The 22,655-nt window shown below is 42.4% G+C and overlaps 1 protein-coding gene across 1 annotated transcript in view; it reads right to left on the reverse strand.

Annotated features, from left to right (window-relative positions):
- Nucleotides 1-22,655, reverse strand: part of dscaml1 (Down syndrome cell adhesion molecule like 1) — a 781,005-nt gene that overhangs the window by 57,329 nt on the left and 701,021 nt on the right. Inside the window, exons 25-26 of the mRNA XM_072283885.1 lie at nt 6,222-6,410; nt 3,102-3,389 (exon numbers count right to left, since the gene is read on the reverse strand). Of these exons, the coding sequence (XP_072139986.1) occupies nt 3,102-3,389; nt 6,222-6,410 (477 nt within the window). The remainder of the gene's footprint in view (nt 1-3,101; nt 3,390-6,221; nt 6,411-22,655) is intronic.

The following is a 22,655-nucleotide window of genomic DNA, read 5'->3' on the forward strand; positions in this document are numbered from 1 at the left end:
TCTGCACTCTTTCAATTTTATTGATATCTTTCCTGTAGCTAGGTGACCAGAAGTGCACACAATACTCCAAATTTGGCCTCACCTATGTATTGTGTAACTTGAACAAAACATCACAACTCCTGTCCACATTAAAAGAAACATGAAGATTTTACACACCCAGCTGAGAAAGCAGAGAGGCCTCCAGTTAAAGGTTTCATTTAACAGAAATATCTGAAAACACTGGAGCCCTGAGGAGGACATCTCAGTGACACAGCTACTTAAGCTACTGCCTCTTAGCTCCAGTGACCCAGGTTCAATTCTGACTCCTGGTGCAGTCTGTGTGGAATCTGCATGCTCTCTGTATGACTATGTGTGTTTCCTCTCACATCCCAGAAGTGTGCAGGTTGGTTGGTTAATTGATCACTTTAAATTGTCCCTAGTATATGTAGCTGAGGGGTAGGATTTGGTGAGAGTTGATGGGAATATGGGGAGATTTAGAGCAGGGATTAGTTAGAAGTGGATGCTTGATGTTCAGCATGGACTCAATGGGCTGAAGAGCCTTTTTCTGTGTTGTCTCTCTATAATTCTATCACTCACTGACTATATGACACCCTCTTGGTACCGCAATGAAGGATCAACCTATGTTTCTAGAGTCACTAAAGTAAGCAAGACTCCTACCTATTGAGCAGCAACTAATGTCATTATTATGTGTTTCAAGCATTCACTGAACAATGCGTTCTTACACAGAACATGTACATTAGAGTACAGCACAGACTCAGGCACTTCAGCCCACGGTGTCTCTGATGACCATGCTGTCAATTTAAACTGTGTATCTGCCTGCACATGGTACGTATCCCTCCATTCCCTGGTTGTTCAGGTTCAGATTCATTCATTTATCACATGTCCATTGAAACACTGAACCAATTATCAGCCAATGATCAAATCGTTCACATGTGCTCAGTGGGGAAAGGAACAAGATGCCAAGTTTGGAGAAGTTCAGAGAACTCACTGGATTGGACAGGCAGAAAACTCTCACTGTTTAAAAAAATGAATTTGGTCGAGGTGATGCCACTTTTGGCTTCAGCCAGTTGAGTTTGGTAAGTTTACTGAGGCAACAATGAATTGTGATGATGTGTGTTTGACCAATCAGCTCAGTTCATGTTTACTTGGCAAAAAAAATGATGGAAAAACTCAGCAGGTCGGTCTCGGCCTGAAATATTGACTGTTTATTCCCCTCCACAGATGCTGCCCAACTTGCTGAGTTCCTTCAACATTTAGTGTGGTGCTTATCTGATTTACAGCATTTGCAGAATCTCTTATGTTTATGATTTCAGGCCAAAAAACTGACTTTCAGCATTTTTTTTTTGATTTTCCCATTTCTATGGAATTCTTACCCAGAAACAGGGCAATTGACACAATAGGTTATCCTTGTTGTTTATGGTCCACATAAGTATATGCCTGGTGATCTCTTCCCAATCTGGCTCCTAAATTCTTTGATCCATTGACCCCTTATTAATTCATAGCCTTTCTCTTTCAGGTGTCTCTGCTTCCCTTGTCCATTCAAGGGATCAGTACACTATTTACCTTTTGGCTTGAAATGCCATGCAGTCTATAACTGAAAGGTTCACCAGCCCTTTCCACAGGCAGTGAACACTCAGCAATGTCTGTGAATTTACACATAGGCCAGGCTGATTAGGTTGGGCAAGCTTCCTTTCCCGAGTGACATCAGAAAACCTAAATCCACCGGGTCCTTGCTGTTCACTGGAATGTAGAAACATTCTAAACAACAGGTCTGACCTCAAATCCACTCACATTACTGAACCCTGGCACTGAAACCATTTGTCATCTTGGCCAACACTCCCAGTAACACTTACCCAAGTTCAGGAGTGGGTTGATAGTAAGTCGATGGACAATGAGACAGAAGTGGAAGCTTTTACAAAAACCTGGCAGTCTCATTATCACCATTGTTAATATTAGCTCCTGAATTTCAGATTATTTAATTAACAGAATTTAAATTTTCCCAATTCTCCAGTGGGATTTAAATTCAGGTCTCTGGTTGAAAAGCCTCTGAATTACTAGTCTAATAATTTAACCACTATGCTCCCAATGTTCTGTTACTTGTTAAAATTCCTACAACCTTTATTAACCATACCATCTGGACATCCACACTGGACAATGAAGGGCTGTGGGCTAAACATGACAGAGTTGAAATGAACTTTTCATTCCTACACTTCCTTTTATAGCCATGTTTATTGAATGGGCAATGTGATACTAGCAGGTCTTCTGGGTTCTGGTAGTAGAACATGCATTGTCCATCAGAGAAAAGGCAATGCGGATGTTAAAATAAAAATTAAAAATCAACTGCAGATCCTGGAAATCTGAAATAAAGATGGAAATTGTCAGCAACACTCAGAAGGTCAGGCAGCATCTGTGGAGAGAAAAAGAGAAGCATTGACCTGAAATATTATCTCTGTTTCTCCATACACAGATGCTGTCCGACGTACTGACTATTTCTGGCATTTTCTGTTTTTATTTAAGTTTATATCGTACTGGGACTAACAAACAGGATTATCTTGTTTGCGTGCTTCCAGCATTTCTATTTTATGTGCACCTTGGCTGTGCAACATGAAACGTTTGGGCTGAATGGCCTTAACAGTGTCAACGTATCAAGGCTCAGCAGTTACGTAGAAGAAGCGGGGCAAGGGGAGATGTTAGGGAAGGAAAACACGGAAGGACAAGCAGTTCCTGTTGGTTGAAGTACTGATGAAGTAACAGAGCTTGTATTTGCTGTTGTTGTTTTGTTACTTGTTGTGTTCTGTGTTGTTCTGTCAAGGATTGTTGGCACGTTATGTTGGCGCCGAAATGTGTGGCATTACTTGCTGTCTGCCCAGCACATCCTTAGGTTGTGTTGGTAGTTGTTAACACAAACAACGCATTTCACTGTGTGTTTTGATGTACACCTGATAAATAAACTAGAATATTGAATCTTGAACAATGAGGGAGTTTACCTCTCATCAGATGTCCTGTTTTCTAAAAATTAGCCTAAAGGAATAACAATACCAAGAAAGCAACAGAAAAATTTATACAGTGAAAGTTAATTGCCAATCCTCGTTGGGACTTACTTCCATCATAATCCAGGGTGGCGAACTGTGTGCTTTCATTACCACAACCAGCACTGTTACAGGCTCGCATCTTCAACTCATACCAAGTAGCCTCTCGCAGGTCCTGTAGGAAGACCTCATTGGATAGGTTGGTTCTCAAGGTAAGCCATGGCCAAGTGCCTTTGGGACGGTAGTCCATGATGATGGCCCTTATGGGGCAGCCACCATTGTTCCACCCCTGGAGGTTAAGCCTAGCATGGCTAGAATTAATGTGAGTAAAGAGATGGGTATCTTTGTTGAAAGCAGGTTCTAGGGCATAAAGCAAAGATAAAGAGTGGAATAAGACACACATTCATTTTCAAAGCTTTAACATGAATGCTTGATGAATAAACTATTGTCACATGAAAGGATAATGTTCAACTTATCACATTTTAGGCACCAAATCCTTCTCTAATTCATTAAGGCAAAATCTTAATTTCAAATTCAACGAATTCATCAAAAAGACCTTTGAGTCTCTACAAGTTCGCTGGGTAAGTTGGGGGTCCAGTGTCTAAGAAGCCATGAATCTGCTGGTGGCAGGAGGCCTGTCCTGAGGTTAGACAACTGTGTTTGTGTCAGGGTGGGTGGGTACGGAGAGAGGGAGGAATGGGGGTTGTTTTGTTGTTGTTGCTTTGTCACTAAGTATGTTCTCGTTTGTGATGCCCTGCCATGCATTGTGGGCATGCTATGTTGGCACCGAAACGTGTAGCAACACTTGTGGGCTGCCCCCAGCACATCCTTGGGTATGATGGTTGTTAACTCAACCAGCACATTTCACTGTATATAGATAAATCTGAATCTGATGTATTAATTTAATCATTAGGGAGTCCTTAAGCTCCAAACAACTTAGGCCCACACTGTCCTTTAAACTTTGACCTTTGAAGCTGCAGTGGCTTTTAAAGCCCAAAGCTTGGACCCTTAGAGTGTAAAATCAAACTATGGATGCTCAAGAATTCATTGCCAAAAACTCATCATAAATTTAGGCTCTTTGGAACTGACAGGAATTATAATTTTGAGTTTGTAAAAACAAACTTGCTGAAATTCAGTTGTTGAGACATTAGAACATTTTCCCCACACGCAGTGCAGAGGGATGGAAGTACTGTTACTGTGCTGACAGAACACCACTCAGGTCTCAAACGTACTATTATGCCCTGCCTGAGCTGCTGAGTTCCTCCAGCATTTTGTGTGTTTGCTTTGGATTTCGAACAGGTGCAGCTTTTCTGGTCTTTGTGATTTATTATTATGCCCAATTCTGGGTACCAGATTCTAAGAAGTGCTGTTAAGACATAGGAGGAAGGGAAGGTTTATCAGAATAGTTGCAGAGTTGAGGTACCACAGTTAGGAAGAGAGGTAGGAAATTGTGTGGTTGTCTCTGGACAGCAGGGAAGGTGAAAGGAAAATTGCCTGGAGGTGTTTAAAACTACAAGGGGTTTTATAGGAAAGAGAACAACTTCAGAAATGATATTCCCGGGGTGTTTTATTATTGGTGAATGGGTGATGGTCAAGAGGGTACAGATTTAAGAGAAATGCTATGATCTGGAATACAAGCTTAAAAGAGTTATGGAAACAGACTCAATTGTAACTTCCAAATGGAAATTGGGAAAAGTTTGGAAGGGTGATACTTGTTGAGCAACGAGAATATGAAGTGGGGCGGGAAAGTGATTTGTTTAGTTTAAAGAGATGGCATAGACACATCCGGCAGAATGGCCATCCAACCTATAAAATTCCAAGATTTTTCAAGCTGGTAAAAGTCTTCTTATTTGACGAGCAACATAATTCAGCTCAGTGTAGCTACGTTTCACTTTAAATCCAGAGCATAGAAGTTTTTATCTATTTACATTAAATGTTTGAGTCTGTCCCTGAACTGACTATCTTGCTGGGGCATTTGACAGAATCAAAGAGTGGTTATAGTGTAGAACAGGGATTCGCGGGCCCCTTGCTTAATGGTATTGGTCCATGGTATAAAAAAGGTTGTGAACCTGTGGTGTAGAAGGCGGCCACTCACCCTGTCTAGTCCATACTGACTCAGTGAACAGTCAAGACAACATTTCTATGGGTCTAGAGACAGTTATAAAACTAGCCCAAGCAAGAGCAAGCTAGGAATTTTCTCTTTGGAGCAAAGGAGGATGAGAGGTGACTTGATAGAAATGCACAAGGTGATAAGAGGATTAGATCATCTGGACAGCCAGAGACTTTTTCCCAGGGAAGAAATGGCTAATATGAGGGGACATAATTTCAAGGTGATTGGAGGAAAGTATAGGGGGGGATGTCAAAGGCAAGTTTTTTTTAACAGAGTGATGAGTGTGTGGATCACACTGCCACAGGTAGAGGTAGAAGCAGATATATTAGGGGCATTTAATAAACTCTTAGATAGGCACATGGATGATAGAAAAATGGAGGGCTACATGGGAGGTAAGGGTTAGATTGATCGTTCAGTAGGTTAAAAGGTGGGCACAACACTTTACTAACCATAGCTTTTTAAATTTCAGATTTGAATTTGGGAAATTGAACTCACATCTCCTGATTACTGGTTTATTATTTATTATTTATTAATTAGAGATACAGTGCAGAACAGGCCCTTCTGGTCTTTCAAGCTATGCCGCTCAGCAACTATTTAGCACTAGCCTAATCACAGGACAATGTACAATGAGCAATTAACCTACGAACTGGTAGGAAACTGGAGCACCTGGAGGAAACCCAGTGAACATGGGAAGGAACGTATAGATTTGCTTACAGAGGAGGCCAGAAATGAACTCCAAACTCCGATGCCCCAAGCTGTACTAGCATTGCATGAACCAGTACACTACCATGGCACCTCACATTTATAAATTAGTAAAGTAAACCTTAACATTTGAAACCAGTGAGTCCAGTGATTTATGTCCTAAAGGCTTCTCGTAAATGCTGTAGTTGTGTTCTAGGATCTTTGGAATTGACAGGAATTACAAGGTTGAATTGGTAAACACAAATTTGTTGCAATTCACTTGTTTCAAGACCACACACACAGTGCAGAGGCAGGGAATGTATTCATATTGACTCAGACACATTAATTAGTTCCACTTGCAGCTTTAATGTCCAGAAGGAGGCAGGACCTCTATGACTCACCCCTTCCATGGGTCTTGGCTTCAATAATTTCACTAATACGCCCAGCTCCGACGCTGTTCTTGGCTGCCAGTTTTACCTTGTACCATGTGCCACACTTGAGGTTGTCCAGTTTGAAGGAGCGCTCGCTGGGGTTGATGAAGACATCCTTCCATTCCTCGCTGTTATCAACTGAGTACTGCAGCACGAAGCCTGTCAGAGAAGCAGGATTGATGTCTCATTAGTGCTGCAAATAGAATCACCAGCTGAACCTCCAAATGTCAATCACCCTGCAGGCCAGCAAGATCTTGCTTAGTTTTACAAAATTAACCTCTTCATTGTCGGGTCTTTTTTCTCATGAAAACTGGATATTTCATATGCACAGAAAGGTTACTTAAAAAATAATCATTGCAAGTGTTGTGGGCAAACATGTAAGAAACAGGATTAGGATAAGGTCACACAAGAGGCATGTGAATGTGAGGGTAATGGAAGTATATGGACATTGTGTAGGGAGAGGGGATTAATTTAGTTTGTCATTTGATTACTAATTTAATTGGTTCGGCATAACATAGAACATAGAACAGTACAGGACAGGAACAGGCCTGGTTTGGCTGTACTGTATTACCTGCTTGTATTGGTGACTATGGCTGATTCTACTTCAGACAATAGCACTACACACGGGGTGCCATGGTAGTGTAGCAATTAGCGGCATGTTATTATTGCTCAGGGTTCTGGAGTTCGAAGTTGAATTCCAATGCCGTCCGTAAGGAGTTTGTATTTTCTCCCTGCAAAATGTGTGGGTTTCTTTGGGGTGCTCTGGCTTTCTCTCACAGTCCAAAGATGTACTAGTTAGCAGGTTAACTGGTCATTGTAAATTGACCTGTGATTAGGCTAGGGTTAAATAGGTGGGTTGCTTGGCAGCAGAGACTATTGGGCCAGAAGGGCCTGTTCTACACTGTAGCTCTAAACAGGTAAATAAAATACAAAGTAAATAGCTTATGTTGTCCTTTGATTGCAATATGGTAGATTCAAATAGATGATGCAATACCTGATGCAGAAGGGACTATAAATATTGCAGGTCGTTTGGCTGATGGAAATTCATCATTACAGAATTCCCAAATCATTACCCAGAATAACACTATATTCTGCATTCTGTTACTGGTCTTCCTTTGGTATTACCTCAGTGTACATGTGTATGAAATGATTCATCTGGATGGAAAGCAAAATAAGGCTTTTCACTGTATCTTGGTACAAATGAACTAATTACCAAATTTGAGATATGGAACAAAATTGGAACTTATAGAGTCAGACACTATAGAAAAAGGCCCTTTGGCCTAATGTGTCCATGCTGATCCATGAAGAAGCCACCTGTGACGTCCCTTTTAACTCCCTTGCCTCTAGTCTTAAATCCATGATCTCTTGTTTTTAGTACCCCCTTCCTTGGAAAAAGACTATGTGTGGTGTCTCTGTATTTGCCTTCCCTTTTATGTGAATAAAAATAAATACATAAAAACAAAACTTATTTCTTTTCAACTGGGGGTTCTTGATGCATGTGTGGATGATGGAAAATCAAGATTTGGACAGTTCTCCAGGAACACACATAGTCATCTAAAAGTTAAAATAAGAAATTTGAACAAGTTATACCACCGAGACTTAGCTAGATTTTTTGAAATGGATGCATATTACTTCTACACCAGAAAACCAGGTATGATTTGCGGAGGGCTATTTCAAGGGCGAAGAGACAATTTTGAACAAGGTTGGAGGTGATATCAGATGCACGGCAATTCTGGCAGGGTCTGCAAGACATTACTTCCTACAAAGCAAAACCCAATAGCATGAATGGCAGCGATGCTTCACTACCAGATGAACTCAACGCCTTCTATGCACGCTTTGAAAGGGAGCATACAACTACAGCTGTGAAGGTCCCTGCTGCACCTGATGACCCTGTGATCTCCATCTCAGAGGCCGATGTTAGACTGTCTTTAAAGAAAGTGAGCCCTCACAAGGCAGAAGGTCCCAATGGAGTACCTGGTAAGGCTCTGAAAACCTGTGCCAACCAACTAACAGGAGTATTCAAGGATATTTTCAACCTCTCACTGCTACGGGCAGAAGTTCCCACTTGCTTCAAAAAGGCAACAATTATACCAGTGCCTAAGAAGAATAATGTGGACAGCCTTAATGACTATCACCCGGTAGCATTCACATCGACAGTGATGAAATGCTTTGAAAGGTTGGTTATGTCTAGACTGAACTCCTGCCTCAGCCAGGACCTAGACCCATTACAATTTGCCTATCACCACAATAGGTCAATGACAGACGCAATCTCAATGGCTCTCCACACGGCTTTAGACCACCAAGACAACACAAGCACCTACGTCAGGATGCTGTTCATCGACTATAGCTCAGCATTTAATACCATCATTCCCACAATAGTGATTGAGAAGTTGCAGAACCTGGGCCTCTGTACCTTCCTCTGCAATTGGATCCTCGACTTCCTAACCGGAAGACCACAGTCTGTGCGGATTGGTGATAACATCTCCTCCTCACTGACGATCAACACTGGTGCACCTCAGGGGTGTGTGCTTAGCCCACTGCTCTACTCTCTATATACCCATGACTGTGTGGCTAGGCATAGCTCAAATACCATCTATGAATTTGCTGATGATACAACCATTATTGATAGGATCTCAGGTGGTGATGAGAGGGTGTACAGGAGTGAGATATGCCAACTAGTGGAGTGGTGCCACAGCAACAACCTGGCACTCAACGTCAGTAAGACAAAAGAGCTGATTGTGGACTTCAGGAAGGGTAAGACGAAGAAACACATACCAATCCTCACAGAGGGATCAGAAGTGGAGAGTGTAAGCAGTTTCAAGTTCCTGGGTGTCAAGATCTCTGAGGATCTAACCTGGTCCCAACATATTGATGCAGTTATAAAGTGGCTATACTGTACTTTATTAGGAGTTTGAAGATATTTGGCCATGTCAACAAACACACTCAAAAACTTCTATAGTTGTACTGTGAAGAGCATTCTGACAGGCTGCATCACTGTCTGGTATGGAGGGGATACTGCACAGGACCGAAAGAAGCTGCAGAAGGTTGTTAATCTAGTCAGCTCCATCTTGGGCACTAGCCTACAAAGTACTCAGGACATCTTGAGGGGGTGGTGTCTCAGAAAGGCAGCATCCATTATTAAGGACCTCCAGCACCCAGGGCATGCCCTTTTCTCACTGTTACCATCAGGTAGGAGGTACAGAAGCCTGAAGGCATCACTCAGCGATTCAGGAACAGCTTCTTCCCCTCTGCCATCCCATTCCTAAATGGACATTGAAGCTTTGGACACTACCTCACTTTTTTAAAAAATATACAATATTTCTGTTTTTACATTTTTTAAAATCTATTCAATATACATAATTGGTTTACTTGTTAATTTATTATTACGTTTTATTTTATTTATTATTATTATTATTATTATTTTTCTTCTAGATTATGTATTACATTGAACTGTTGCTGCTAAGTTAACAAATTTCACGTCACATGCTGGTGATAATAAACCTGATTCTGATTCTGATATATTATATACTATTCAACAAATTGCCTTGGGCATTTAAAGTCATTTAGACATTGTATCTGCCAAAACATTTGGCAATCATTCATCTCTTAACCAACCTTACCCCAAAACCCCTTCACTTCAGAGATCCTGATGATACACTGGCTCTGTTAGAACCGTCACTGTATTCTATTTGCAAGCTGTGAGATATATTACATATTACATACACTTCAGAATTATTTTCTGGCCACTTATTACTTCTTTCAGCAATTCATTTTGGATAATGAGCTGAAACTCCTAACAAATACAAATCACTTCAAATAGAATAGAACTTCTTTGGAGAGATATACCTGAATGATAGGGAAACATTGGACAGGTTAGGATTTTATTTCCTGGAACATGGGAGAATGAGGTGAGATTTAACAGAGGTATACAACATTATCATGAGTATAGATAGGGTAAATGCAAACAGGCTTTTTCCCACTGGGAGTGGGTGAAACTAGAACTAGAGATCATAGGTCACAGGTGAAGGGTGAAAGATTTAAGGAGAACATGAGAGGAACTTCTTCACTCAGAGGGTGGTGAGAGTGTGGAACGAACTGCCAGCGTAAGTGGTGGATATGGGTTTGATTTCAACATTTCAGATAAATTTGGACAGGTACGTGGATGGGAGGGGTATGGGAGGGTGATGGTCTAGGTGCAGGTCGATGGGACTAAGCAGTATAATAGCTTGGCATGGGCTAGGTGGGCTGGAGGGCCTCCTTCTGTCCTGAAGTGCTCTATAACTCTATGAGCTAGCATAAAGGAAGCCTCAAGTTTGTCTAATGCAGGGATTCCCGATCTTCTTTGTGCTACTGTTATCCGAGGGATCCGGGGACCCCAGCTCTGCTGGGTTGAATGTATCTGTGATGGGAGTCCTTGATGAAGATGGTTTGAACCCAATACTGGAGTATCCAAGGCTAGGATCAAGACTGGATCAAGAACTGCGTACAAAACAAACGTTAGACGATATCACAATTTCCTGGGCATCATTTGGAGAGGCAAATCCTGAGTCAACAGCCAGATTTGCTGCAAAACTGGCGCCTGTCCTCTCTTGCGGTTGGCCTTTATTTCAGCCTTCCAGGTACAAGCTAACAAAATCTCCCTTGTCCAAGTCCATTTCTCCTCGCAGCATTGGACTAGGTCTTCAACCGCAGGAGCCCCTACCTTTGCCTCCTGCTCAGGGAAGAGTAGCAGAGAATACCCAAATGAGCATTCGAAAGGGGATATCCCATGCACCAAATGCCATAAAGATCAGAATAGTAATGTATGCGTGGAGCCGAAAGAGATAGGGCAGATCATAAATCTGTATTTGCATCTGTATTTATTCGAGAGACGGACACAGAGTCTGTAGAGGTCATTGACCCTGCACCAATTACAAAGGAGGAGGTGTTTGCTGCTTTGAAGCAAATTAGGGTGGACGGATCCCCAGGACCTGACTAGGTGTTCCCTCAAACCCTGGGGGAGGTCACTTCAGAAATTGCAGGGGTCCTAATAAAGATATTTAAAACATTCTTAGTCACCAGTGAGGTGCTGGAGGATTGGAGGATGGCTAATGTTGTTCTGTTGTTTATGAAAGGCTCTAAGAACAAGCCAAGAAATGATAGGCCAGTGAGCCTGATATCAGTAGTGGAAAAGTTATTGGAAGGTGTTCTAAAGGACTGGAAATATAAGTATTTGAATAGACAGGACTGATTAAGGATACTCAATATGGCTTCGTGTGTTGTAGGTCATGTCTAAGCAATTTTATAGAGGTGTTCGAGGAAGTTACTAGGAAGGTTGATGAAGGCAAGGCAGTCAGTGTTGTTTACATGGACTTTAGCAAGGTATTTGACATGGTCCCGCATGGGAAGTTGGTCAAGAAGGTTCAGTTGCTTGGCATTCAAGATGAGGTAATAAATTGAATTAGACATTGACTTTGTGGGAGAAGCCAGAGAGCGGTAGTAGACGGTTGCCTCTCTGACTGGAGGCCTGTGACTAGTGGAGTCCCACAGGGATCAATGCTGAGTTTGTTGTTGTTTGTTATCTATATTAATGATCTGGGTGATAATGTGGCAAACTCAATCAGCAAATAGATAGGGTTGTAAAGAAAGCTTTTGACACATTGGCCTTCATAAATTAATGTACTGAGTACAGGAGTTGCGAAGTTATGTTCAAATTCTGTAAGACATTGGTGAGGTCTAATCTGGTGTACTGTGTGCAGTTTTGGTCACTCACATACAGGAAAAATGTAAATGAGATTGAAAACATTCAGAAAAATGAACAAGGATGTTGCCAGGACTTGAGGACATGAGTTACAATGAGAGATTGAATCGGTTAGGACTTCATTCCCTAGAGCATAGAAGAATAGAGGTATACAAAATTATGAGGGGTATAGACATACAGGGTAAACGCAAGGCAGGCTTTTTCCACTGAGGTTGGGTGAGACTAAACTAGAGAAGATTAATGGAGCGGGCGACGGAGTAGTGGGAGACAGAGTAGGAAGGCTTTGGCTCGAGAGGCTTCGGCGAGCAGAGGCTGAAGGACAAGCTTCATTCCAAGTGAGGTAAGGCCGGGTAAGTTCCTTTAGTTAATCTAACTACCTTAAGAATAGGTAATGGAGGCAGCAGTTAGGGCAGTTGAGTGCTCCATTTGCAGTGTGTGGGAAGTCAGGGCGAGCACAATCGTCCCTGATGACTACACCTGTAAAAGGTGCATCCAGCTGCAGCTCCTGACAAACCGAGTTAGTGAACTAGAGCTGGAGCTGGATGAACTTCGGATCATTTGTGAGGCAGAGGCAGAAATAAACAGGAGTTACAGGGAGATAGTCACCCCTAAGAGTCAGGAGACAGGTAGCTGGGTGACTGTCAGGAGAGGGAAGGGGAATAGACAGAATGAGCAGAGCTCCCCTGTGGCCATTCTCACCAATAATAAGTACATCGTTTTGGATACTGTTGTTGGGGACGACCTACCAGGGACAAGTTGTAGTGGTTGCGTCTCTGGCACCGAGACGGGACCCTCAGCTCAGAAGGGAAGGAGGGAAAAGAGGAGAGCAGTAGTGATAGGGGATTCGATAGTTAGGGGGACAGATAAGAGGTTCTGTGGAAGAGATCGAGAATCCCGGATGGTCTGTTGCCTCCCTGGTGCCAGGGTCCGCGATATCTCGGATCGAGTTCTCAGTATTCTCAAGAGGGAGGGTGAGCAGCCGGATGTCATGGTCCATGTAGGGACCAATGACGTGGGTAGGAAGAGTGAAGAGGTCCTGAAAGGTGAGTTTAAGGAGTTAGGAGCCAAGTTAAAGGACAGGACCTCCAGGATAGCAATCTCAGGATTGCTACCAGTGCCACGTGCAGGCGGCTTTAGAAATAGTAAGATAGCGCAGATCAACACGTGGTTGAAGACATGGTGCTGGAGGGAGGGCTTCAGATTTATAGATAATCGGGTAGTTTTTCAGGGAAGGTGGGACCTGTTCCAGCAGGACGGTTTACATCTGAACTGGAGGGGGACAAATATTCTTGCAGGTAGGTTTGCTAGAGAGGCTCCAATGGATTTAAACTAGATACAAGGGGGGAGGGGAACCCAAGTGTAGGAACAGATGTAGGGGAGAAGGAAAAAAAGAAAATAGTAAAGTTAGTGATAAGCAGAAAGTAAGAGGTGGAAAATTTCATAAATGCATTTATTTTAACGCCAGGAGCATTATAAGAAAGGTGGATGAGCTGAAAGCATGGATTGATACCTGGAAGTATGATGTTGTAGCTATTAGTGAAACAGGGTTGCAGGAGGGGTGTGATTGGCAACTAAATATTCCTGGATTTCGTTGCTTCAGGTGTGATAGAATCGGAGGGACAAGAGGGGGAGGTGTTGCATTGTTTATCAGAGAAAATATTACAGCGGTGCTCTGGTAGGATAGATTAGAGGGCTCATCTAGGGAGGCTATTTGGGTGGAATTGAGGAATGGGAAAAGTGTAGTAACACTTATAGGGGTGTATTATAGACCACCTAATGGGGAGCAAGAAGTGGAGGAGAAAATTTGTAAGGAGATAGCAGATATTTGTAGTAAGCACAAGGTTGTGATTGTGGGAGATTTTAATTTTCCACACATAGACTGGGAAGCCCATACTGTAAAAGGGCTGGATGGTTTGGAGTTTGTAAAATGTGTGCAGGATAGTTTTTTGCAGCAATACATAGAGGTACCAACTAGAGAAGGGGCAGTGTTGGATCTCCTGTTAGGGAATGAGATAGGTCAGGTGACGGAGGTATGTACTGGGGAGCACTTCGGGTGATCACAATGCCATTAGTTTCAATATAATTATGGAGGATAGGTCTGGACCCAGGGTTGAGATTTTTTAATTGGAAAAAGGCTAACTTTGAGGAGATGTGAAAGGATTTAGAAGGAGTGGATTGGGACAAGTTGTTTTATGGGAAGAATGTAATAGAGAAATGGAGGTCATTTAAAGGTGAAATTTTGAAGGTACAGAATCTTTATGTTCCTGTTAGGTTGAAAGGAAAGGTTAAAAGTTTGACAGAGCCATGATTTTGAAGGGATATTGGAAACTTGGTTCAGAAAAAGAGAGATATCTACAATAAATATAGGCAGCATGGAGTAAATGAGGTGCTCAAGGAATATAAAGAATGTAAAAAGAATCTTAAGAAAGAAATTAGAAAAGCTAAAAGAAGATATGAGGTTGCTTTGGCACGTAAGGTGAAAATAAATCCAAAGGGTTTCTACAGTTATATTAATAGCAAAAGGATAGTGAGGGATAAAATTGGTCCCTTAGAGAATCAGAGTGGACGGCTATGTGTGGAACCAAAAGAGATGGGGGAGATTTTGAACAATTTCTTTTCTTCAGTATTCACTAAGGAGAAGGATATTGAATTGTGTAAGGTAAGGGAAAGAGGTAGGGAAGTTATGGAAACTATGATGATTAAAGAAGAGGAAGTACTGGCGCTTTTAAGGAATATAAAAGTGGATAAGTCTCCAGGTCCTGACAGGATATTGAAGGAAGTTAGTGTAGAAATAGCAAGGGCTCTGACAGAAATATTCCAAATGTCATTAGAAATGGGGATGGTGCCGGAGGATTGGCGTATTGCTCATGTTGTTCCATTGTTTAAAAAGGGTTCTAAGAGTAAACCTAGCAATTATCGGCCTGTGAGTTTGACGTCAGTGGTGGGTAAATTGATGGAAAGTATTCTTAGAGATGGTATATATAATTATCTGGATAGACAAGGTCTGATTAGGAACAGTCAACATAGATTTGTGCATGGAAGGTCATGTTTGACAAATCTTATTGAATTTTTTGAAGAGGTTACTAAGAAAGTTGACAAAGGTAGAGCGGTGGATGTTGTCTATATGGACTTCAGTAAGGCCTTTGACAAGATTCCACACGGAAGGTTAGTTAGGAAGGTTCAATCGTTTGGTATTAATATTGAAGTAGTAAAATGGATTCAGCAGTGGCTGGATGGGAGACGCCAGAGAGTAGTGGTGGATAACTGTTTGTCAGATTGGAGGCTGGTGACTAGTGGTGTGCCTCAGGGATCTGTACTGGGTCCAATGTTGTTTGTCATATACATTAATGATCTGGATGATGGGGTGGTAAATTGGATTAGTAAGTATGCTGATGGTACTAAGATAGGTGGCGTTGTGGATAATGAAGTAGGTTTTCAAAGATTTAGGCCAGTTAGAAGACTGGGTTGAAAGATGGCAGATGGAGTTTAATGCTGATAATGTGAGGTGCTACATTTTGGTAGGACTAATCAAAATAGGACATACATGGTAAATGGTAGGGCATTGAAGAATGCAGTAGAACAGAGGGATCTAGGAATAATGGTGCATAGTTCCCTGAAGGTGGAATCTCATGTGGATAGGGTGGTGAAGAAAGCTTTTGGTATGCTGGCCTTTATAAATCAGAGCATTGAGTATAGGAGTTGGGATGTAATGTTAAAATTGTACAAGGCATTGGTGAGGCCAAATTTGGAGTATTGTGTACAGTTCTGGTCACCAAATTATAGGAAAGGTGTCAACAAAATAGAGAGAGTACAGAGAAGATTTACTGGAATGTTACCTGGGTTTCATCACCTAAATTACAGAGAAAGGTTGAACAGGTTGGGCCTTTATTCTTTGGAACGTAGGAGGTTGAGGGGGGACTTGATAGAGGTATTTAAAATTATAAGGAGGATAGATAGAGTTGATGTGGATAGGCTTTTTCCATTGAGAGTCGGGGAGATTCAAACAAGAGGACACGAGTTGAAAGTTAGGGGGCAAAACATGAGGGGAACTTCTTTACTCAAAGAGTGGTAGCTGTGTGGAATGAGCTTCCAGCAGAAGTGGTTGAGGCAGGTTCGATATTGTCATTTAAAGGTAAGTTGGATAGCTATATGGAGAGGAAAGGAATGGAGGGTTATGGGCTGAGTGCAGGTCGGTGGGACTAGGTGAGAGTAGCGTTCGGCACAGACTAGAAGGGCCGAGATGGCCTGTTTCCGTGCTGTAATTGTTATATGGTTATATGGTCGTGGGTTAAGGGTGAAAAGTGAAACGTTCAAGGAGAACATGAGGGGAAACTTCAACACGAGGAATTCTGCAGATGCTGGAAATTCAAGCAACACATATCAAAGCTGCTGGTGAACGCAGCAGGCCAGGCAGCATCTCTAGGAAGAGGTACAGGGGCGGTGAGAGTGTGGAATGAGCTGCAAATGTAAGTGGTGGATGTGGGTGTGTGTTCAACATTTAAGAGAAGTTTGGATCAGTACCTGGATGGGAGGGTTATGGAGGGCTATGGTTTGGCTGTTGACCATTGGCACTGGGCAGATTAATAGTGTGGCAATGGGCTAGAAGGGCCAAAGGGCCTGCTTCTGTGCTGTAGTGTTCTATGAGTCTATGACATGGGTAGTACTTGGTGTTTAGTAACATAGGGAATAACTTGATGGACATTTTCAGGACAGAGAAATCCTTCCTGTTGGTTGTGAAGTCTTTGATTAAGCATCAGAGAAACTGGTTAAAATCTGAAATTCCCTCCCACAATGGTAGCTGGTGCTTGTTTAATCTTCACCTTTGAAACTCCGGTTACGAGGTTTTTGTTAACTGAAGTTGTTCTGAGAAGAATATCTGTAAATTCACTCTCCTTCGGTTCAAGTTAACGAATGAATTTTGAGGCAGACTACAATATATTGACATCAATATATAACAAGCTTAAGGACAGGGCAATAGAGCAAGTGATAGATAAGCCATCATATCATTACATAGAACACAGCACAGAAACAGGCCATTGATGTCTGTGCCAACCATGAAGTCAATTTAAACTGTACATCTGCTAGTACGTGGTCTATATTTTTATTCAGAGATACAGCACAGTGACAGGCTCTTCTGGCCCAATGAGCCACGTCTCCCAATAACACCCATGTGACCAATTAACCTACTAACCCATACTTTTTGGAATGTGGAAAAAAATCAGAACACCTAGAAGAAACCCAAGTGGTTATGGGGAGAACGTACAAACTCCCTACAGACAGCGACTGAACTCAGGTCATTGGTGCTGTAATAGTATTAATGAAAATCACGTCGTTACCATGCCACCCAAATATGCTCAGTGGCCACATTTTTAGGTACACCTATACACCTACTTGTTAGGCAAATATCTAATTAGTCAATCACGTGGCAGCAATTCAATGCATAAAAGCATACAGACATGGTCAAGAGGTTTAGTTGTTGTTTGGACTAAACAACACAATAGAGGAGAAATGTGATCTAAGTGATTTTGACTGTGAAATAATTGTTGGTGCCAGACGGGGTAGATTGAGTATCTCAAAAACTGCAGATCTCCTGGGATTTTCACACACAATAATGCCTAGAGTTTACAGAGAAAGGTGCGAAAACTGAAAAAAAAAAACATCCAGTGAGTGGCAGTTCTGTGGGGGAAAATGCCTGGTTAATGAGAGACGTCAGGTGGCCCACTTCCTCCTGTTTATATCAGCAGTGCTGAAGTCGAGAGGGCTGAGAGCTTCAAGTTCCTCAGAGTGAACATCACCAATAGTCAGTCCTGGGCCAAATAGAGTGCCTTTAAAAATTATTCACCCTACCCCCTTGGAGTTTTCATGTTTTATTGTTTTACAATACTGAATCACAGTGGAGTTAATTTTTTTTTGACACTGACCAACAGAAAAAAGTCTCTTTCGTGTCAAAGTGAAAACAGATCTCTACAAAGTGATCTAAATTAATTACAAATATAAAACACAAAATAATTGATTGCATAGTATTCACCCCCCCTTTAATATGACACACCAAATAATCACTGGTGCAGCCAATTGGTTTTAGAAATTAGTTAAATGGAGATCTGTGGGCAGCCAGTGTGTCTCAATTGATTGTAGTAAAAATACACCTGTATCTGGAAGGTCCAACTGCTGGTGAGTCAGTATCCTGGCAAAAACTACACCATGGAGACAAAAGAACACTCCAAGCATCTCTGCGAAAAGGTTATTGAACAGCACAAGTCAGGAGACAGATACAAGAAAATTTCCAAGTCACTGAATATCCCTTGGAGTACAGTTAAGTCAATCATCAAGAAATGGAAAGAATATGGCACACCTGTAAATCTGCCTAGAGCAGGCCGTCCTCAAAAACTGAGTGACCGTGCAAGAAGGGAACTAATGAGGGAGGCCACCAAGAGACATACAACAACTCTGGAGAAGTTACAAGCTTCAGTGGCTGAGATGGGAGAGACTGTGCATACAACGACTGTTGCCCAGGTGCTTCACCAGTCTCAGCTTTATGGGAGAGTGACAAAGAGAATGCCACTGTTGAAAAAAACTCACATGAAATTTCAGCTAGAGTTTCCCGAAGGCATGTGGGGAAACTCTGAAGTCAGCTGGAAGAATGTTCTATGGTCTGATGAAACCAATATTGAGTTTTTTGGCCATCAGATTAAATGCTACATTTGACGTAAGCCAAACACCACACATCATCAAAAACACACCATCCCTATCATGAAGCATGGTGGTGGCTGCATCATGCTGTGGGGATGCTTCACTGCAGCTGGCCCTGGAAGGCTTGTGAAGGTAGAGGGTAAAATGAACACAGCAAAATACAGGGAAATCCTGGAGGAAAACCTGATGCAGTCTACAAGAGAACTGTGATTTGGGAGAAGGTTTGTTTTCCAGAAAGACAATGAACCCAAGCATAAAATCAAACCTACACAGGAATGGTTTAAAAAAAAACAAAATTAATGTCCTGGAGTGGCAAATTCAGACCAGACCTCAATCCAATTGAGAATCTGTGACTGGACTTAAAAAGAGCTGTTCACTTACGATCCCCATGCAATCTGACAGAGCTTGAGCAGTTTTGTAAAGAAGAATGGGGAAAAATTGCAGCATCCAGATTTGCAAGTTTGATAGAGACCTATCCACACAGACTCAAGGCTGTAATTGCTGCCAAGGGTGCATCTACTAAATACTGACTTGAAGGGGGTGAATACTTATGCAATCAGTTATTTTGTGTTTTATATTTCTCATTAATTTAGATCACTTTGTAGAGATCTGTTTTGACATGAAAGAGACTTTTTCTGTTGAAAAGTGTTAAAAATGTCAAATTAAATCCACTGTGATTCAATGTTGTAAAACAATAAAACATGTAAACTTCTAAGGGGTATGAATATATTTTTATAGGCACTGTATGTGGACTCTACAGCCAAGAAAATTCACCACACCTCTACTTCCTCAAGAGTCTAAAGAAATTTGGCATTTCCTCTGTGACCCTCGACAATTATTGTTGATGCTCCGTAGAAAGCATTTTATCCGGATGTACCACAGACTGGCATGGCAAATACTTTGCCTGAGACAGCAAAAAAATACAGAGATTTGTGGACACAGCTCAGCACATCACAGAAACCAGCTTCCCCTCTATGGCTCCATGAACTCTGCCTACACTTCTCACTGCCTTGATAAAGCAGACGGCATGATTAAAGACCCCACACCACCCTGGGTATTCTCTCTTCTCCCCCTCCCATCAGGCAGAAGATACAAAGGCCTGAAAGCACATATGGCCAGGTCCAAGGACAGCTTCTATGCCACTGTTAAAAGACTATTGAAAATAGTCAATACACCAGTATGATAGAATAGACTCTTGACCTCACAATATACCTCATTATATATCCTTACAGCTTAAAGTCTGCCTGTGCTGCACTTTCTCTGTAACTGTAATACAGTCTCCTGTAAAAATGCTATTCCCTTTTCTCAGTTCTTTCACTTCCAACACATTTGTTCCCAGGATGTGGCTTTCCATTCCAGGACATTTGAATGTCTCCCTTCTTCAAAGAACAGGATTTCCCTCCCTCCACTATTGATGCTGTTCTCACCTGCATCGCCTCCATATCAGGAATATCTGTGCTCATGTCATCTTCCCGTGCCTTAACAGTTCCTCTTGTCCTTACCTACCACCCCATGAGCCCCTGCATCCAACACAACATCTTCTACAACTTCCACCATCTCCAAAGGGATCCTAATACCAAATATATCTTCATTTCCATCCCTCTGCTTTCTGCAATGATTGCTCCCTCCGAAATTCTCTTGTCCATTTGTCCCTACCCACTAATCTCCCTCCAGACACTTATCCCTGCAACCAGCCTAAGTGCTACACCTGGCATTCACCTGCTCTCTCACCTCCATTCAGGGCCTAAACATTCCTTTCAGGTGAGCCAACACCTCACCTGCTGGGGTTGTCTATTGTGTCTGGAGCTCGCAATGCGGCCTCCTCAACATTGGTGAGACCCATTGTAAACTGGGGGACTGCTTCATCAAGCACCTTTGCACCATCCGGTGGGAAAACATCTTAATTCCAATTCTCATTCCCATTCCGACGTGTTGATCCATGGTGTCCTCTTGTGCCAAGATTAGGCCACCCTTAGGGTCAAGGAGCAACACCTTATATTCCATCTGGGTAGCCTCCAACTAATGGTATGAATATCAATTTTTCCTTCTGGTAAACAAATCCAATCCCCCTTCTTCTATTCTCCACTCTGATTTTTCACTTCTTCTCACCTGCCTATCACTTTCCCCGGGTCACCTCCTCCTTCCCTTTCTCCTATGGTTCACTCGTCTCTCCTATCAGATTCCTTCTTTTCCAGCCCTTGACCTTTCCCACCATCTGGCTTGAAATATCACCTTCCAGCTAGCCTCTTTCCCCTCCCCCTACCTTTTTATTCTGCTGTCTTCTCCTTTCCTTTCCAGTCCCGAAGAAGGGTCTTGACCCAAAACATCAACTGTTTATTTATTTCCATAGATACTGCCTGACCTACTAAGTTCCTCCAGCGGTTTGTGTGTGTTTCGTAAGACCATGAGACCTAGGAGCAGAATTAGGCCATGGGGAAAACGTGCGAAGTCCACACAGAGACTACCTGGGGTTAGGATTGAACCTGGGTCAATGGCCCTCTGAGGCAGTGACTCTCCCAGCTGTACTACAGTGCTGCCTCTGTTGGTTGAAACCAGGCTGTTGGAGCCACACTTGCATTTAATCAAGACCTCCCTGATTATAAGACCATCAGACATAGGAGCAGAATGAGTCCATTCGGCCCATTAAGTCTGCTCCACCATTCCATCATGGCTAACTTGTTATCCCTCTCAACCCCATTCTCCTGTCTTCTCCCCATAACCTTTGATGCCCTGTCTAATCAAGAAACTACCAACCTCTGCTTTTAAAGATACCCAATGACTTGGCCTCCACAACTGCCTGTGGCAATGAATTCCACAGATTCACCACCCTCTGGCTATTTTTCCTCATCTATGTTCTAAATGGGCATCCTTTTTAGATGTCCATATGTTCAAAGACCACAAACATACCTCACTGGTGTCTTTATTAGGTACAGGAGGTATTGAATAAAGTGACCACGGAGTGTATATCTTCATAAAATTCAATCCCTCAATATCCATCAATTTCCTGCCTGTTCATGTGTCTAAATCCTGCTTAAATGTCGCTATCACGACAACCCTGGCAGAGCACTCCAGGCACCTATCACCTTAATATTAGCTATGGTAATGAAACTACTGAATTGTTATAAATCCTTATTTGGTTCACTCATATCAATGAAACAAATTTATTGATAAATGCCTTCTGGGGAAGGAAATTTCCTACCCTATCCAGCCTGGCTGCATCAGATGTCCATACTCAGTTTGGAAAAAACTACCATGACATTGCACATGATGCCCCCATCTTGTGCAGGAATGAATAAATACGAGGAACCACATACATCAAAATTACAGGAGTGAAGTTGAAGAACACCTGCATGCAGCAGTTGGTCTAGGCTCAGAAATGATTGCTTCAACTAAGAACTCGAATGGGCTGAATGGTCTCCCTCCTGCAGTAACAATGGGCATCCCAGCTGTCTCTGTGATATGCAAGCCAGGGCAGTACTATAAGGAGAGCAAGCTGTTGCCCATGTAGCAGCCTCCCTCTCTTCATGCATCTGATGAACCCAAAGGAACGACAGACACCAATATACTTGGCACCAGTGGCATTGCAGGGGTTACCAGTCAGCATTGAGCTCCACGTAGGACTGCCTTAGGAACACCAGCGCCAGATTTTGCCCTCGAGGTTTACTCCAGAAGCCTTCCCCGTGACTGGGTATAGACACAAGGCAGCGGAGGTTTGAGATCAGTTTACTTTCTCTTAGATCAGCTGCCAACCAAGGCTGATAAGTCCCATCTACCCGAAGCAAATGATTTAAAGCACCAGTAACCTGACTTTGCCCCTTCTGTCAGTAGAAATGGTTCTGCCAGAGACTTGGGTTCAATCCTGACCTCAGGTACTCACTCTGTGGAGTTTGCATGTTCTCCTTGTGTAGGTTTTTTCCAGGTGCTCTGATTTCCTCCCATATCTCAAAAACAGGTGAGTGGTAGGTTAATTTTCC

The sequence above is a fragment of the Mobula birostris genome, chromosome 20 (genome assembly GCF_030028105.1).
Source record: "Mobula birostris isolate sMobBir1 chromosome 20, sMobBir1.hap1, whole genome shotgun sequence".
Lineage (NCBI taxonomy): Eukaryota > Metazoa > Chordata > Chondrichthyes > Myliobatiformes > Myliobatidae > Mobula > Mobula birostris.